Below are 19,873 nucleotides of genomic sequence, written 5' to 3'. Positions count from 1 at the left end.
TACTGCTTTTGCAGTATCCCACAGGTTTTGGTATGATGTATCATTATTTTCATTAGTTTCAATAAATTTTTTGATTTCCTGCTTAATTTCTTCTTGGACCCATATGTCATTAAGTAGAACGCTGTTTAATTTCCATGTGTTTGTATAGTTTACAGAATTTCGTTTGTTATTGATTTCTAATTTTAATTCATTGTGGTCTGAGAAAATACATGGGATAATTCCAAGTTTTTTGAATTTGTTGAGACTTGATTTGTGACCTAATATGTGATCAATCCTGGAGAATGATCCATGTGCTGATGAGAAGAATGAATATTCTGAGATTGTTGGATGGAATGTTTTGTAGATATCTGCCAGGTCCAATTGGTCTAGAGTATCGTTTAGATCTTGTGTTTCTCTACTGATTCTTTGCCTAGATGATCTGTCCAATATTGACAGTGGGGTGTTCAGGTCCCCTGATATTACGGTATTAGTGTCTATTTCCTTCTTTAGGTCTAACAGAGTTTGTTTTATAAATCTGGCTGCTCCAACATTGGGTGCGTACATATTTATGATTGTTATGTCTTCTTGATGGATCAGTCCTTTTATCATTATGTAGTGTCCCTCATTGTCTCTTTTTATGGTTTTTATTTTAAAATCTATTTTATCAGATATAGGAAGAGCTACTCCATTAAGAGTTGTTATTGAAAAGTGTTGATTTATTCCTAGCATTTTATTGATTATTGTTTGGTTGTCTTAGGTGTCTTTTGTTCCTTTCTTTCTGATTTACTGTTTGTTTTCTGTATTTGTTGGTTCCTTGGGTTGTAGATAGCCTTTTTGTTTATTTGTTTTCTCTTCACAAATGCCATTTTTATTATATTAGTGGATTTTGATATTTCTTAGGTTTTTATAGCAGTGGTAGTTATTTTTCAGGAACCAAACCCAGTACTCCCTTGAGAATTTCTTGTAAGGGTGGTGGTGTGGTGGTGAACTCCCGCAGTTTTTGTTTGTCTGAGAAATATACTATTTGCCCTTCATTTCAGAAGGATAGCCTTGCAGGGTAGAGTATTCTTGGCTGGCAATCTCTGTCTTTTAGTATTTTGAATATATCACCCCATTCCTTTCTGGCTTTTACGGTTTATGATGAAAAGTCTGATGTTAGTCTGATTGTGGCTCCCTTATAGGTGATTTGACGCTTCTCTCTTGCAGCTTTTAAGATTCTCTCTTTGTCTTTGAGTTTTGCCAATTTGACTCTAACACGTCTTGGAGAAGACCTGTTTGGGTTGAATACATTTGGAGATCTTTGAGCTTCCTGGATTTGAAGATCTGTGATTTTTGCTATACCTGGGAAGTTTTCTGCCACTATTTTGTTGAATATGTTTTCAGTGCAATCTCCTTTTTCCTCCCCTTCTGGAATACCCATGACTCGGATATTTGAGCACTCAAGGTTGTCTGATATTTCTCTCAGATTTTCTTCAATGCCTTTGATTCTTTTTTCTTTTTTTTTTTTTTGTCTGCCTGTATTATTTCAAACAGCCCATCTTCAAGTTCAGAAGTTCTCTCTTCAACTTCCGCAAGCCTGCTTGTTAAACTCTCTGTTGTGTTTTTTATTTTGCTGAATAAATTCTTCAGTTTGGAAGTTCTGCTACATTTTTTTTCAGGGCATTGATTTCCTTGTACATTTCTTTTTTCAGGTCCTGTATACTTTTCCTCGTTTCATCATGTTGTCTAGCTGAGTTTTCTTGTATCTCATTCAGTTTTCTTAGAATTATCACTCGAAATTCCTTGTCAGTCATTTCAAGGGCTTCTTGTTCTATAGGATCTAGAGCTTGAGAGTCATTAACCTTTGGTGGTGTACTTTCTTGATTTTTCGTATTTCTGGTATCTTTTCTTTGATGTTTATTCATTGTGGCAGGGGGTTTCACAGTCCACAGGTTTGACAGTATTGTCTGACTGCAATGTTGCTGGGGTTGTCAATTTGGTATGGCTACCTCAGTGACTGCTCAGTTGGCCACTAGTGCCTTGCGTGTGTGGTTGCCTTGGGTCTTGGGCCTCTCCGGGGAGCCACCTCCCTGGTTAGCTTGGACTTGGCCGGGCTGCTGAGTCACGGAGTGGTGCCGCAGGGTGTGTGGTCTCTGCCGAGTTTCCACCTCCCCTGCTGGGCGTCTCCCTGTTCTGCGTGCACGGGGCTGGGCTGCTGGGATGCTCTGAGGCACCGCAGAGCTAGTGGTCTCTGTGGAGCTTCCCCTTCCCCTGCTGGATGTTTCCCTCCTCGGAGCACACTGGGCCAGGCTTGGGATGGAGCCAGGTGGCAGTGGTGAAGCGTACCTCCTGCTGGATCGTGCTGCGGCAGCCCCCCATTAGGGTGTGTGGTCTCTACGGAACTTCCGCCTCCCCTGCTGGATGTCTCTCTGCTCCGTACACACTGGGCCGGGCTGCTGGATCGCATGGCGGTGGTGTGGTATCTGCAGATCTTCTGCCTCCCCTGCTGGACGTCTCCCTGCTCCGCGTGTACTGGGACAGGCTGCTGGATCGCGTGGTGGTGGTGTGGTCCCCGTGGAGGTCCCGCCTCCCCTGCTGGATGTCACCCTGCTCCCTGTGTACAAGGCTGGGCTGGGAATGGAGCTGGGTGCCTGCGGTGAAGCCTCTCTGCTGGATCGTGCAGTGGCTGCCCCACAGGGTGTGTGGTTTCTGCGGAGCCTCCGCCTCCTCTGCTGGACGTCTCCCCACGCCGTGCACACCGGGCCGGGCTGGTTATGGAGCCAGGTGGTGGCGGTGAAGCCTATCTGCTGGATCATGCAACGACGGCCCCGCAGGGCACGTGGTCTCTGCGGAGCTTCTGCCTCCCCTGCTGGACATCTCCCCGTTCCGTATGCACTTGATGTTATGTTTTTATATTTGTAAATTGGTTGATTTGTGGGAGAGAGTGATGCTAGGGACCGTCTATTCTGCCATCTTGACCGGAAGTCCTGTGCATCAAAATTGCCTGGAAAGCTTGTTCTTGGGCCCCATCTCCAGAGTTTCTAATTCAGTAGGTCTCTAAGCATCTAATTTGGCTGATAAAAGCAACACAGAGAAAAACCACTTTTCTGTATTTCTCTTTACTTGTCAGTATTTGTTTATGGTACCATCTCTCTCTCTCCTTCATCTCCTTGCCTGTTTAAATATGGTTTCTCTCATGTTAGACCATATCCCTGCCATTTTACTGAAACCTTTCTCAAGGTTATGAATGAACTCTGTGCTAAATACAACAGACCCATCTGAACCTTATTTTGCTTGATAGTTGGACAACTTTGGATACTACTGATTGCCTCCTCCTCTTGAAATACTCCCTTAGCTTCTGTGACATGCTCTCCGCTATTTTTACTTTTACTGCTTCCTCTCAGCCTCAGTTGTACTCTTCTTTTAAGTGTTGTTGCTGTGTGTTGCTCTAGCTTAGGCCCTCTGCTCATCCTGCTCTGCACATTCTCCATGGGTCATCTCATCCATTCTTCATCCCTTCACACACTGGAGCTTCCTGTTCAACTTAGGTCTAAGTCAGAAATCTCTGGAAGTTATTCTTGACTCCTTGACTGACCTTTCTCACTTTCTGGCTGCCCACATCTAATCACCAGTCCTGTAAGATTTACCTGGTAAAAAACTGAAATCCTAAACTAATTCTCTTCATTTACTGCTGCTGTCCTAGTGTAGACCCCATCATCTGTCACCTTTATTACTGCCAGCCTTATTTCTGGTCCATTCTTAACTATATAAGTGAGTGATTTTTCTAAAAAAAAAAAAAACCCTTATTTAATGGCTACATATTGGCCCTGGAATAAATTGTAAAGACCTGAGCTTGTTTTGTGATCCTCTGCTTACCTGCTCAGCTTCATCCTGAGTTGTCACCTCTTATGTGGTACACTTGTCACACTTTTCAAACTGTTTTAACTGCCTGTTTCTTGGCTGACTCTTCCAGTAGATTGTAACTTCTTGAATGTAAAAATTATGTCTTTTTCCCATTCAACTTGGTGTATAAGACAGTGCCTGGCACATAGTATGTGTTCTATAATTGTAAAAATTGATTTGTTCAGTACAACAGTATACATTCAGTGATTTGTTTGTCTTGGTTTTATTGTTATTAGACAATCCTACTATTCCAGTACTGTCGTTAGGACAGTATTCTGGTATTCCTATATGTTGATTTGTAGTATAGTATTGTTTCTTGATTGAAGCAGGAATTTTTGCCATGCCTGTTTTTCACTTTAATTTATGTGATTCTCTGTCAGTGGATTACTGTTGTCACAGATAATAGAAACCTATAGACAGTTCACATAGTCGCTATTGTGAGGTAATCCTTAACCCCCCTACCATGACCTTTTTTAGAGTATATGAGTCCCTAGATGCTTTGGCTTGGTGACAATTAAGACTTAGAAAAGTGAGGCTTAGATAAGGAAGGAATAATAAGTTTTTGTTTAATGGGTACAGCGTTTATGTTAAAATTATGAAAAAGTTTTGGAAATAGATGGAGGTAGTTACGTAGCATTGTGAGTGTAACTAATTCCCTGCAGTTGTATATGTTAAAATGACAAATGTATATTTTAAAATGACAGTCCTTATGTTATATATATATTTTTACCATAATTAATAAAAAAAGAAAAGTGAAGCTTAAATAGTTGGGAGTTGTTAAATACCAAAGATGGCTAGTTTTCTGGGTTGTTCATCATGTTTGGTTCTAATTCCACTGTTTGTTAGTGACATATCATATATCTCTGGATTTAGAGTAGGAGTGATGGCTTTCGGCTAATGTTTTTAGCTACCTGGGCTCCAAGTCAGAAGAATCATTAAGGATCATAAAATAAATTCCTTTGTATATTTACTAGAGTTGCCCAGTGGAAAAGGATCTCCACTGAAATCAACAGCCGCCATTTGGAGCTTCTGAGCTCTCACTTTTTGATTCGGGGTTCATATTTGAAACCAAGGCTTACTTTTTTCATTTTTCTCTGATAACTGTGTATTTACCACTGTATTGCCAGTACCTGGAACAGTACCTGGCATGGCATGAAAAAGGCACTCAAGAAATGGTCCTTGTTTTCCTCTATCCATTGTATGTCTCTTGATTTGTGGTCCCATGGGCCCTTCATTATACATTAATTTTATTTCATTTGGAGGATGGCTTTCTATTGCTTTTGAATTTTATGTATACCAGTAGCCTGCATTTTAAGTAAGACTATCTCAAATATATTTTCTAAATGCAATGGAAATTTCCTTTACCTATTTTTTTTTAATGTGATGAGACAAACAGGAATTTTTTTAGATTTGAGGAATGATTTTTAATGGAACAATTCTTGAATTTTCTCACTTTGGCTACATCTACTCTAGCTGAGTTGGTCACAACAATACTTTTTAGATATTATGTAGAAATTGATTGTATGGTGTTACAGCATAAAGTATGGGCTCTGAAATGTTAAGTTACATTGAAAAACTAGGTTAGAGAAGTGGATTCTTTATGAGCATATAGAATCTAGGGTAGTCCATTCAGTTTTTTGTTTCAAAAACACATGCTTCTAAGGGATGCAAAATGAATTGAAATAATATTAAATTTGTTTCTTGATTAAGTGCGTTGTTTAAAAGAGTGAGATTGCTCAGCAGTTTATTTACATTATGAACATCAGGCATTCTAAGGTTATTGATGGCTAACATTCAACCTTGAAGGTTGCTTCAATTATGGTTGGCATTATTTGTGTACATTTTGTGAAATCCTTGCTTGTTTTACTTTTTCTACCTTTTGGAAATTAGAGAATTTAATTTTTGTCTTTAAGGGAGAATTATAGTCTTCTAGAGAAGTTATATGTTAATATTGAAATTAAATGTACCTAGCAGGTAATATGGTTTAGGAGTGGGTAAATGTATGTTAAATTTTAAAAGATTGCTGTTTTGGCTCTTTAAAATACATAAAATACTATGTATTTTGCCATCAATTGATTTTCACTGTAGTTTGAAAATGTCATCTAATATTCATATTAGCATCATGGTAAACCTCATCTTTGAAAGTGTTTACTGCAATTAATAATTTAGAAATAATTTAAATTTTAAGTGAAAAAAATAATTTTCTCTTTCTCTTTCTTCATAGGTGGAATGAACCTTACTTGTTGAATATCTCCCAGTTACTGGTTGGATCCACTTGTAAAAGAATCATTTTCTCCTGTGTGGAAGCCACTTAGTGGCATATTTAATTATAAACCCAGAGATCGCAAAGCTTTTTGATTTCCCAAAGGAGGAACATACCACTGTATCAAATAAGCTTGACATTACAGCCAAAATGGTGCTGTCCCAGAGACAACGAGATGAACTGTAAGTTTCTCTGTTTTGTGCTTTAAAAAAACCCTCTTTCTCATAAGAGACAAAGTAGCAAATTAAAATGCAGATTTGGCAGGTCTATGAGCAAAATTATTTTTACCAGTGTTCAAATATTGGTTTGGGCAGTTTGGTCTGATTTTGAAACTGGATCTTACTTTGACATAGAATTATTTACCCTTGTGTCTTGATCATGTATAAGTGTAAAGCAAAACAAGTTAGTTAGGATAAGTTTTATATCTAAGCTTGTCTTTTGAATATATTATGTTCAGTAGTAAGATAGATGCTTCAGAGCTTTTTAAAAATTTTTTTGTCTGGAATCCATGTCTTAGAAAAATGAAAGCCTTTTCATTTTTATTATTGCTAATGCCTTTCCTTTGCCTTTTGTATTTTTATCTTTTATCTTCCAATAGCTATTATAGGATTTAAACTTTATGAGGTGGCTAATATGATAGTTAATGCAAATGCATTAATGAGAGAGGTGTAAAATGGTTTGACCACTGCTATTTTATATTTTATGGCTTTATATTTTATAGTATTGTATAGATTGTATAGCATTTCATTTTTGTAGTGAAGAATATTGGGGGAGGGGGCTGGCCAGTTAGCTCACTTGGTTAGAGTGTGGTGCTGATAACACTGCAGTCATGGGTTTTGATCCCTGTACTGGTCAGTTGATAAAAAAAGAATATAGTGGGGCAAATTTAGCTTCATACTTAAATTTAAAAAAATTTTTTCTATGGCTTTAAAAAACTTTTTATATGGAAGTAATTTTAAATTTATAAAAAAGCTGCAAGATTAGTACAGAGAATACTTATATATGTTTTACAAAATTCACCTATTTTGTACTATTTACTTTATCATCTGCACTCTATGGCGGGGTTGTGGGTATGCACACACAATATTTTTTCTCTAAACCATTTAACAGTACGTTGCTGTTAAATGGCCTTGTTATATCAAAGACCTCTCCCCCCAGATACTTCAGTATTCAGTTCCTAAGAGTAAGGATATTCTTCTATAAAATCACAGTAGAGTTAGCAATCAGGTATTGCATTTAGTTGTTATATCTGTTTAGTCTTATTTAATCTGAATTATTTCCTTGGCCTTTCTTTGTCTTTTATGACATTGATGTTTTCGAATAGACTTTTTTTTTTTTTTTTTAAATAAAGTGTTCCTCATTTTGGATTTTTCTAATTAGTTTCCTTGTGATTAGATTCTGGTTATACATTCTTGGCCAGAATACTACATAAGTAATTTTGTATTCTCATAGTATCACATCTAGAGACACATAATAGCCATTTGTCCATAAGTGATGATGTTAATTTTCATCTCTCAGCCAAGATTTTTTAATAGTAACTCTATATTACTATTATTTCCTTTACAACAGAGTAAGTGGGGAGGTACTTTAGCACCATGCAAACATTCTTGTTTTCCATCAGTATTTCCCCCTAGATTTAACATCGGTTGATGATTCTTGCCTGAACCATATTTTACTGCAGTGGTTGCAAAATGATGATTTTTTTTCTTTTTAAGATGACCAGTAAGGGGATCTTAACCCTTGACTTGGTGTTGTCAGCACCACGCTCTCCCAAGAGAGCTAAATGGCCATCCCTATATAGGGATCTTAACCCTTGGCCTTGGTGTTATCAGCACCACACTCTCCCAAGTGAGCCACGGGCCGGCCCCCAAAATGATGATTTTCTAACACCACCAATCATTCCATATTTACTAGTGAGCACTCACTTTTTTACTGTAAGCAGGGGAATTTCTTTTTCTCCCTTTTGTTTACTTGTCCTTTCATTATCGGTATGAATTCATGACTTGTATTTTTAACAGTATCGTTCCTTACTATTCTTACTGTTTTGGTGCTTGAATTGTCCCAGATTTGGAGCATAGTTACCAGGTTTGGTAACTCCAGCTGGATCTTGTATATGCCTCTATCATTTTGGGGGAGTACTTCCTTACTTTCTAGCACAAGAAGATCCAGGCATATTGTGTACTTATACTGCCTTAACCCTAGAATCAGCCATTTCTCTGGCAAGCCTTGGTTCCTCTTAGGATTGGTGTTAGAGACCAAGATATGTGCACTAGGTTTGCCCATTATTATTGGGATATCTTTGTTCCTAGGCCCTTTAAGAAGACAGATCTAGGAATTACATGTATGTGTGAACACATATAAAGACACACAATGTAGACATATATTAGGGTTTTCTCAGTTTTGGCATTATTGACATTTTGGGCTGAATAATTCTTTGTTGCAGGGGCTGTTCTGTATACTTTTGGTTGATGAGCAACATCTGGCTTCTACCCACTAGATGCCACAACGAAAAATGTCTACAGACATTGCCAGTGTCCCTGGTTGAAAACCACTAATAATGTACATAGACATGTACACAGTGTACTTATTTTAGAAATCATTAGACTACATCTAATTCCAGTCTAATCCCACAAGTTCTTTCTTCTCCTATATCATGTTTATATCTCCCTGGTTCTATAGTGAGAGCCCTGACTCCCAGCAATATGAACACATCGACTCATTTGCTCAATCCTGTAATACTTTTAAAATAGTTTCAGAATCGTTCCCCTCATCCTACTACAAAAAACAACCCCCTATAAAGGGTTAAATATTTGTATGCAATTCTCCCTCCACACACCCTGCCCCTGACTGAGGGAATATAATCAAATACTGTGTTCATAACTTACTTAGATTTGTTTTGATTGTTACTGTTTCTTTCCCCTCCTTGTGTGGTTATATTATTCATTTGAAATATAGTTGGGTTTATCTATTCTAGTTTTTGTTTCTTCCCATCCTTGTTAATTTAACTTTTAGATATGTAGATCATTATCTGTACAAAAATGTATACTCAAAGGAGTTACTCTCTTCTGAATCTCTTCCACCGTGTTACTCCTACCCTTTGGAGGAACCAATCTCATTGGTTTATAAAAATGAGAGAGATTATGTATGTTTTATTATTTCTCCCTTCTTTCTTAAATAAAAGGTAGCATATATGCACTTTTGCTCTTGCTTTCTTTTGCTTAGCAGTACTTCCTAGAACTTATTCCATATCACTTCAGAGAGATCTTCGTAGTCTTTTTTTAAACAGCTGTATACACAGTACATAGTACTCCACTGTATGTATATAATAATTTCTTCAGCCAATCCACCATGTTTGGGACATTTATGTAGTTTCCAGCATGTTGTGATTACAGATAATATTGTGATGAATAGCCCTGTGTGTATGTACTTTTGTATTATTGGTGATGTATATCTTTTTAAATCATTCTTGTTTCTGAGTCAATTCAGATGTTTTTCTTCCAGATGGTTTGTGTGAGCTCCCTTGGAAGTCCCTCATAATCATAATGAGTACTTCCCCTTACCAGCCAGCCACCAATGAAAAAAAAAAAAAAATTAGAGTAAGCATTATGGCTAAAAAGAGAGCTTTTAATTTGGGTAAAAGTAAAGTGAGAGGGGAGAACCTGATTTCAGGCGACTAAATTTTTAGAGAATTTTAGGTGAGAAAAGACTTAAAAGTGTTTGTCAAGGAAAGAAAATTTCTTATAACAAGATCAAAATGTAAATCTGGGAAACAGATTTAGTATCTTCCAGTTTTTAATGAGGAAGTAAAATGAAGAGATTTTTTTTCTCCCAATTTTGAAAAGAATGTGTATATTTACTATGATAGGAGGAAACCGATGTTTATGTACTTCTTGGGAGTAAGATAGATTTTGACATCTTAATTGACCTTTGTAACATTTTAGCATTTCTAGTAGATTGGATAGCAATTAGCCTGTAAAATTCTTTGAGCTATTTTTGGGATAGAAGTGGAAATGAATTTTTGACACACTTAAAAGAGATAATACGAGCAGTAGTACTAAATGTGATTCAACTCAGCAAATGTGTTTTGCCTGCCTTCTATGTTCTTACTGCTCTGGGGCGTACAAACATGAGTAATAATAAAACATTTTTGTGAGTACAGCAGGTATCTGTTTTATAGATAAATTGAGGATGGGAGACTTTAAAATTAATCTAGCTTTATGACGAATAACAGGCAGAACCAGTTTTTTAATTCAAGTTCATTATTTATTAAACAAAATGGTATTACCAAAAGTAATATATGTCAGAATGTAAACATTGACACCTGCTCCTTCAACATCTCAACCCCACTTTCCAGAGGTAGCTACTTATGTGTATTACATGTTTTTTGGATATTTTTTTATGATTTATAAAAATTCCATGAGCATCGCCTTGTTTCTTAAGGTTTTTAAAGTTATACTTTGTAACCTGTTTTTGATATTATTTTCACCCTTCCCCCCTTTCTGTGAATTTGGAAATGGTATTATCTGTTGTTATTTCATCTAGTAGTTACTTTAACAAAATAAACTTAGACCTCCATTTCTTTACCAAATTTTATCTATTAATCTCCCCCCATGAAAGATGAAGAAATTGTATTATTTTTATGTTGTCCTAGTTGATAATATTTGCACTGTGTTTGATTTAGTGCACACCCCTAATTCATTTGTGCCACAATTTCCCATGAATTTTCATTTCAGTTATTCTGTTGGTTGGGTGGAGTTTGTCATTGTGTACTTTTTTCAAAATGGGCTCATAAACAGTCTTCCATGAGTCTTTGTATGATAAGGAATAATTTTTTCTTACTTCCATAAATGAATGACAAGTAAAAGTTAAATGAATAATTCTTAGGTCACACATTTTCCCCGCTCAGTAATAAGTGTGTTTTTAAAAATTGCCATGCAGTAGGCTGCAAAGAAAATCTCAAATCCAGGGGCTGGCTGGTTAGCTCATTTGTTAGAGCATGGCATTATAACGTCAAGGTCAAGGGTTTGGATCTCTATACCAGCCAGCTGCCAAGAAAAAAAAAAAAAAAAAAAATCTCAAATTCCAAAAAGCAGAAATCACATAGACCTCATTTGCTGACCGTAGTACAACAAAAATAAAAAATAATAGCAAAAGGAGAGCTAAGAAATCTGGTCTTGTGGACATTTAAAAATATACTCCTAAACAACTCAAGAATTGAGATCAGAGTGAAACTTAGGAACTGAAGAAATCAATAATAATGAGGGTACTCGGAATTGTCAGATGTAGCCAACATAGCATATAGAAAATATAGTCTTTAATGAATGCTTATAAAAACAAAGACCAAAAATGAACTATGAGGGCTAGCCGTTTAGTTCAGTTGGTTAGAGTGTGGTGTTATGACACTAAGGTCAAGGGTTTGGATCGCCATACTAGCCAACCGACAAAAAAAAGGAAAAAAAATGAACTATGCATTCAATTCAAGAATAAGAACAACAGAATAGCCCAAAGGAAGCAGAGGGAAGGGATTAATAATAAATAGAAAATAATAAAAATAGAAATTAATGTTAGAAAATGAAATCTGGTTGTTTTGTCTTTTTTCCGTGTCCGGCAACGGATCGCAACCCTCAGTGTCGCCCCCGTACCGGACCGGGACCGGCAACGGGATTGCAACCCTCGGTGTTGCCCCCGTGCCTCGCTCAGCCAGTGAGCGGGAACCGGTCTGTATGTGGGATCCGAACCCTCGGCGGGAGCGCCTCCGCACTTCCCAAGCGGTGCACTAGCGCAGTGCGCCACTGGGCCGGACCCCAAAACTAGCTTTTTAAAAAGTAAATAGACACTGATTTTTTAAAAAAATTCTTTATTATCATATTCATTGTTACAAATCATACTTATTCTTTATGCCCCTTATCCAGTCGCCCCTTTCCTCTTCCCCTTCTACCTCTAATAACCATAGATTTGTTCTCTCCATCTGATAGATAAACTGTTCCTCTGTTGGTTTGTTGCCTAGATGATCTGTCCAGTACTGAGACAGGTGTGATCAAGTCCTCCCCTTCTGTTACTCTGGAGTGTGCTTTGTGGAGAGAGAGGACCTCTTTTTTTTTTTTGGTCTCCACCAGTGCCTCTTATGTCAGTGCAGTTGAGAGTCTGGTGTGCTATCTGCACAGTGACTGTGACTGCTGCTATAGAGACCAGCCCCTTTTGTGGCACCCATGCCAATTGCAATTGCTATGGTGGGCTACCCGCATGGAAATGGTGTTTTTGGTGCTCTTTACCTGGCTGCAGCTGGGTTCAGCTTTCCCCAGCTCCCTGTGACAAAACTGATTTAATAAAAAGAAAAGCTACAAATAAGCAATATAGAAATGAGAAAGACAACATAAAAGGAACTCGGGTGATTTTCAAAATTATGAAAAAAATTGTATTTTATCCTATTAAATTTGAAAATCTTAATGACAGGTGATTTTCTAGGAAAATATATAATAAAATTGGTTCAGGAAGAAGTAGAAAACTTGAATAGATTATTACTATAGAGAAAATTACAAAGTTAAAGACTTCAAGCTCAGACCATTTTCAAGACTAGATTCTAATAATTCTGTCAAATCTTTTAGAACCTGTTACTTCCCAAATTATATTGTCTCTTCAAGAACATCGAAAAAGGTGGAAAACTTAGGAGCTCATTTTCTGAGGCTGGCACATCCTTGATAGTAATATTAGGTAAGAGGAAAACAATAAAGAAACCTGTAGGCTATTTTGGGAGGCGGGGGTCTGGCCAGTATGGGATCCAGTCAGGCTGATTTTTTATATGAACTCGGATATAAAGATACATAATATCACAGTTGACTCCAGTAGCATATGAAAATTTAATCATGGCAAAATATAACTTATCCCACGGGCCGGCCAGGCGGCGCTCCCGCCGAGGGTTCGGATCCCACATACAGACCGGTTCCCGCTCACTGGCTGAGCGAGGCGCGGGAGCAACGCCGAGGGTTGCGATCCCGTTGCTGGTCCCGGTCTGGTACGGGGGCGACACTGAGGGTTGCATGCGATCCGTTGCCGGACACGGAAAAAGACAAAAAAAAAAATATATATATATATATATATATATATATAACTTATCCCAGGATTGGAAGGGTGGTTCAACATTAAGAAACCTGTAATGTAATTACTATGTTAATAAATAGGAGAAAAATCATATGATCAATTCAAAAGATGCATGAAGTATTACTTTTAATACCCATTCCTGATTGTTGAAAACTTCTTAGATAATAAGGAATAGGATTTTTTTTAACTTAAGGCTCTTTATCAAAAATTTACAACACACGTTAGAAATAGTAAGTGCATTTCCATTGAAGTCAAGAACAAGCTAAGAGTTTCTATGTTTCTGCAACAGGTTAAATGTATATTTGAGATTCTAGCCAATGCATAAGGCAATAAAATGAATTAGATAAAATATTGGAAAGGAAGAAACCAAACTTATTATTTGTAGATGATATGATCTACATAGTATTGTGGCCTGAAACAAGATAGCATACAAATATAGTTTTTGTTATTGGATAATGTAGTAGAAAAGATTTCTTTGCCGTGTTTCTGGATGAAAAAGTCAGTAATCGAAAGATGTCAGAACTCTCAAATTATTAATAAAATTAAGTGCAACCCCAACCAAAATCCAAACAGAATTTTTTATGAATTTGACCAGCTTGATTCTAATATTCATCTGGAAGAGAAAAACAGTTAAAAAGTTTTAAATGATTAGTGAGGAAGGAACAGATTGTACTAGATATCCAAATGTTATTTTAAAGGCAGTAAGTAAAATGTTTACGGAATAGGCAAATAGTTTAGGGTAATAAATAAAGTTCAGAGACAGGACCATTTATGAAATTTATCATATGATAAAGATGGTGTCGTTAAAAGCCTAAATATTAAACACATGCAAAATAACAAAGTAAGGTGGTAGAGGAAAATACAGCCTTTTGGTAGCAAAGGACTTCCTCAAGATGTAAAATGCTGAGGACTGGCCAGTTAGCTCAGTTGGTTAGAGGATGGCCTTATAATACTGAGGTCAAGGGTTCAGATCCCTGTACTGGCCAGTCACCAAAAGAAAAACAAAAACAAAAACCTGAGGGGCCGGCCCAGTGGCGCACTGGATAGTGCGCCGCTTGGGAAGCACGGCGGCGCTCCCGTCCGAGGGTTCGGATCCCACATACAGACCGGCTCCCGCTCACTGGCTGAGCGAGGCGCGGGAGCAACGCCGATGCTTGCGGTCCCGTTGCCGGTCCCCGGTCCGGTACGGGGGCAACACTGAGGGTTGCGATCCGTTGCCGGACACGGAAAAAAGACAAAAGACAAAAAAAAAAAAAAAACCTGAAACCAAAAGGAAGAGTGGTAAATTTGACTCTATCAAAATATAAAACTGCTGTATGAAGGAAGACCTCAAACAAGATTAAGATACAAGTAACTGGCTGGAGAAAATATTTGCAACACATATAACAGGAATGACATCTAGAATATATGAGGGTACTTCAAAAAGTTTGTGGAAAAGTAAAATTAAAAGGCAATATGAATCTTACGATGAACCTTTTGAAGACCCCTTGTACAGGATGGTCCGTGAGGTAGGATAGTTCAGTTGAGATTTTTCTACTTTACAATGGTACAGAAAGCACTAAGCGTTTAGTAGAAACCCTACTTCGAATTTTGAATTTTGATCTTTTTCCGGGCTAGCAATATGTGGTACAATACTGTCTCTCGAGCCACACCTCCCAGTCAGCCACGCCGTAATGAGGATAATCAGCTGATACTCTACAGTGTACTGTGTTGGCAAATGATTTTGCCCAACTGTCGGCTATGTAAGTGTTATAATCACGTTTTAGGTAGGCTAGGCTGAGCTGTGATGTTCGTAGGTTGTTAAATGCATTTTGAACTTGTTATTTTCACCTTAAAATGGGTTTATCAGGATATAACCCCATAGTAAGTTGAGGAGTATTTGTATTACATAGGTTAATAGGAAAGGCAAACTATATATAAAAGTACGTACGAGTATGAAGAAAGAATGGGGGAGGAATCTTTTCTTGGCTCCCACTCTTTATCAAGGCAACTCTATTAACTTACACTTTTAGGACAAGTTACTAATCTGGATAAGTGCTGTACGCAGAGTATGCTTGGTTTTCAGAAAAGTATTTATGACATACCCTTTGGACAGGGTAGATAAATATGGGCTAAATAACGGTAGTACAACGTAAAAGAGGTGTTTGACTCACTGGACTTTGTCCTGTTTTAAGTTTTTAAAATATACCATGCTCTCTTTCTGTTTTTTAGATGACATGAAGCTGTAAAATATGTTGAATAACAGAATCCTAATTCCAAATAGCTAGAAAAATGATTGAATGTAAACAAGATATAATTGAATAAAACCAAATATTGAGGTCTAGAATACAAGACATGACTTAGCACACTTAAGGATTTTGGATAGTAATAAATCCATTACTTTGAGCTAAGTTATTATAAAAGCTAATTTGGTTTTAGATCAATTTACACTCATATAGTGTGTAAAGAAATAGGCACGCTAGAGAGAGAGTATAATGTCTGTACTTAGAAAGATAAAATTGTAATCATCTTTTTTGATAGTATTTGTTAAAATTAAAATTTTAAGTTATTGGTAACATAGTAATTCCACCAGTTCAAATATACAAGTAGAAGACTTAGAACTATTTAGAGTGTGATAATTAGGGAACAAACTATAATATTTTTAATGTAAGAAAAATTGGAAGATACAGAAAAGTAGACATATTTCCAGATCCCATCTGCCGGTAGCCCTTTGTTATTGTTGTGGTAAAAATATTCGCTCCAGATTTTCTTATCTCACTTTTTGAAAATTTAGATTCACAGGGGGATACCTTACAGAGTTACGAGGATTAAATATAATAGTATATATAAAATACTTGGTATGGCGCCTGGTATGAAGTAGGTGCTTAATAAATCTTAGCCACTTTTACTTTAATGTTCAATTAGCTGTGTTCTTAAGGCTTTATTGTTTTTTTGTGTATATATTGCCTTTTGTTATTCTTTTGTGAATTCTATTTATGGCATTGCCAATTTTTTTTTTTCTTTCTTTCTTTTTCTCCTTTTTGGGTGTTCACATTTTTCTTGTTGATTTCTAAGGGGACTTTCGTGTGCTATGGATAGTTACCCTTTGTCATGTGTTGCAAATAGGTGTCATGTAGTGAAAGCGACGTCTTTTCCTTAATTATTTTCCTTTAAAGTAATGCTTGGGAAAACCTTCACTAATCATGATTACATAAATATTCATTTTTTTTATTTTCTTAGGGCATTTTTATGCTTAATGTCTAAGCTGTCTGGAATTTGTGTGTGTTGATTATATGAGGAAGAGATCCAACTGCTTTTTCCCTGAGTCGTTATCCACATGTCCAAACATTTATTGACTAGTCCTTTTCTTACTGATCTGAAAACACCTTCTTAAAAAGCTTTGTGTTAGGTTTTGAACTCGTTTGCTTTCAGAAGCCTGAACAACACTATTTTGATTATTGTAACTTTTATAGTAAATTTCAGTATCAGGTAATAAGTTCTCCTAATTTCTTCTGTCTTAAAAATTTCCTGGCTTCTCTAAAATTTGTTTTTCTAGATAGACTTTAAAATCATTTTACAAAAAATTCTTAATGCCTGGAAATAATTTTGATTTGAGAATGGGATAATTTGGAGGAGAAGACCATATACCTCCTCTCACACCCCAACTTCCACCTTTCACCCATTTCCCCTATTATTACCATCTTGCATTAGTGTGGTATGTTTGTTATAATTGATGAGCCTGATATTGATATATTATTAAGTCCATTGTTTACATTAGGGTTCACTCTTGTTGTTGTATACTCTCTGGGTTTTGAAAAATGTATAATGTTATGTATCCACCATTGCAGTATCTTACAGAATGGTTTCACTGCCCTAAAAATTCCCTGAACTTCACTTACTCATCCCTGTCTCCCTCTCCCCAAGTCCTTGGCAATCACCAATATTTTTACTATCTCCATAGTTTTGCCTTCTTAGAAAGTTGGAATCACACAGCGTGTAGCCTTTTCACATGGCTTCTTTCACTTACCAATCTGCATTAAAGGTTTCTCCATGTCTTTTCATGACTGTAATATTTTTAAGCTTTTTTTTTTTTAAAGATGACCGGTAAGGGGATCTTAACCCTTGACTTGGTGTTGTCAGCACCACGCTCACCCAGTGAGCAAACCGGCCATCCCTATATGGGATCCGAACCCGTGGCCTTGGTGTTATCAGCACCACACTCTCCCAAGCGAGCCACGGGCTGGCCCGTGAATTAGAATTTTATTAATACTGAGCAACAAAGCAAAATACATGGATGTCTTGGATACTGGGGTTGAAATGAGACTGTAACTGTAATTCATAACCTTAATTTCAAGTGTTTATAAAAAACAGCTGTGCATTTTCATTGACTATAAAATTAAACATACATTTAAATGTAAGCTTTTTAATATATTGCTTTTATCCAGCTTATGTATTGATGTTCTTTTGCTTTTTAAACTTTAAAAGTTTGATAATGATGGAACCTATGTTGCCTATATTATCACTTCCCACACAAAGATTATTAACATATCTAATTATTGCCTTAAGGCAAAAGATTGTAAAGGGCCTTCTGAATCTTCAAGAGAAGATTAAAGTATTCTCAGTTTATGTTACATTTAATTTTTTGTTCTTTGGAAATGTTGTAATTAAAATATTTGATTCAGTAGAATGCATCATCCTGATCATTCCAGTTAACAAATAATGACATCCTGAATTGTAGGAATACTGGTATTTTCCCCATTGTTAATGTTAGACTTGTCAAAATAATAAGCCAGTAAACAAAAACACATTATTTATGAATTTTAACCAAAATTATGAAATTGCTCCTTGATTAAAAAAATACATTTCAATATTTGTTGATAAAAGAGTGAAATATAGGCATTTCTAAAGATGATCAAGATATAATCATCAGGATCAAAATTGTTGACTCTCTGTAGAACTCATATAAAGCCCTTTTATTGTGCCATTTCAAATGCATTTCACTGAAAGATTTGATGGTATTCTAGAGGGTTGTTGTATTAGATAGAAAAAGAGACACATTGTAGAAGAAGAAGACAGTGCCACAAATACCAATAAGGGAGTTGAGAAAATTGTATGCTGAGTAACTCCTATTTTCTTTGTGAGGTTGGAGGTCAGCTGAAGGCTAGGATGCAATTAGATACAGTCACCTCTTGGTATCTTCAGGGGATTGGTTCCAGGGCTTCCCTACCTCCTACTCATGGATAGCAAAATCCACAGATGCTCAAAGTCCCTTATATAAAATGGGGTAGTAGTTGCACATAACCTATGCTTCTGTATACTTTAAAGCATCTCTAGATTACTTATAATACCTAATACAATGTAAATGCTATGTAAATTGTTTTTATACTATATTTTAAAATTTGTATTATATTTTATTGTATTGGTTTTCTTAAATATTTTTTTTTCCTCGAATATTTTCTATCCGGTTGGTTGAATCCACGGATATGCAACCCAAGGATACATAGGGTTGACTATTTCAGAGTGAGGAATGGAGACCAGGAACAAGTAAATGATTCATCATCAGAAGGCCCTGGTATTAGTAGTGTTGTGTTTTATTGAATATCCTGCTGTTTAGGGCAGGGTACAAACTGCTCCATCAACAAATGGAACCTATGTTTAGCTTGATAGTTCTGGGGATGCTTATCATGAATATGACCTGATTTTAAGGGATCTTCATTTTTATTAGTTAGGGCTTGACTTACTACAGTGTTAACTACTAACTGCTTTATTTAGCTATCCCATCTAACCTGCCTTGTATAACACTTCTGATAAAGGAATTTTTAAAAAATATAATTTTCATTAAATAGTTTTTTCTTGCATTGAATGTCCTTTATAGTCTGTTTCTGTCCTATGTTTTTTAGCCATTTCTCTCATTATTTTAATGCCACCTCATTTCTGATATTTTTATCTAGTATTTATAGAACAGTTTTAATAATAGTGAGTATAGGCATTCTTATCTTGTTCTTGACTTTAGTGTAAATGCTTCTAGTGTTTTACCATTAACTATTATATTTATTGGTTGAAGGTTTGAGAGATTTCTTTTTTTAATGTTAATGTACATTCTTAATGAAGACCCCTTGATAAGGAACGTTTTAAAATCAAGAATATCACATACCTTTTGATATACATTGAGGTCTCCATCATATACCATTGTCATTCACTTGCTCCCCTTCAGCTCCCTGCCTATAATGCCTACTTTTTTCTCCTTTAAGGCCTAAATTACATCTTGCCTTTATAAAAAGATTTTTTCATTCAGTCTCATTTCTCTCTATTTTGAATTAAGTTTCATACACTTTGGTAATTTTCATTTTGTTCCTCAGATTTACAAGTTTCTGAAAGGTAGGATTATATGTAGCCCAACCCTCTTTTATATTCCCTAGAATGAAACTGGGAATATAAATAGACAGTCATCCACTCCTACTTTTGTCTTTTTCCGTGTCCGGCAACGGATTGCAACCCTCAGTGTTGCCCCCGTACCGGACCGGGGACCGGCAACGGGATCGCAACCCTCGGTGTTGCCCCCGTGCCTCGCTCAGCCAGTGAGCGGGAACCGGTCCCCGGTCCGGTACGGGGGCAACACTGAAGGTTGCGATCCGTTGCCGGACACGGAAAAAGAAAAAAAAAAAAAAAAAA

At 36.6% G+C, this 19,873-nt stretch overlaps 1 protein-coding gene across 2 annotated transcripts in view; it reads left to right on the top strand.

The window, feature by feature from the left end:
* The window catches only part of PAFAH1B1 (platelet-activating factor acetylhydrolase 1b, regulatory subunit 1 (45kDa)), an 83,395-nt gene that overhangs the window by 34,415 nt on the left and 29,107 nt on the right, over positions 1 to 19,873 (top strand). For both annotated transcript variants that reach the window (XM_008572668.1, XM_008572669.1), the window contains one exon: positions 6,086 to 6,306. In XM_008572668.1, the coding sequence (XP_008570890.1) occupies positions 6,275 to 6,306 (32 nt within the window). In that variant the 5' untranslated portion in view covers positions 6,086 to 6,274. The remainder of the gene's footprint in view (positions 1 to 6,085; positions 6,307 to 19,873) is intronic.

Source organism: Galeopterus variegatus, unplaced genomic scaffold, assembly GCF_000696425.1.
Source record: "Galeopterus variegatus unplaced genomic scaffold, G_variegatus-3.0.2 Scaffold817, whole genome shotgun sequence".
Taxonomy (NCBI): Eukaryota; Metazoa; Chordata; class Mammalia; order Dermoptera; family Cynocephalidae; genus Galeopterus; species Galeopterus variegatus.
This window is presented reverse-complemented; position numbering and strand designations above follow the sequence as displayed.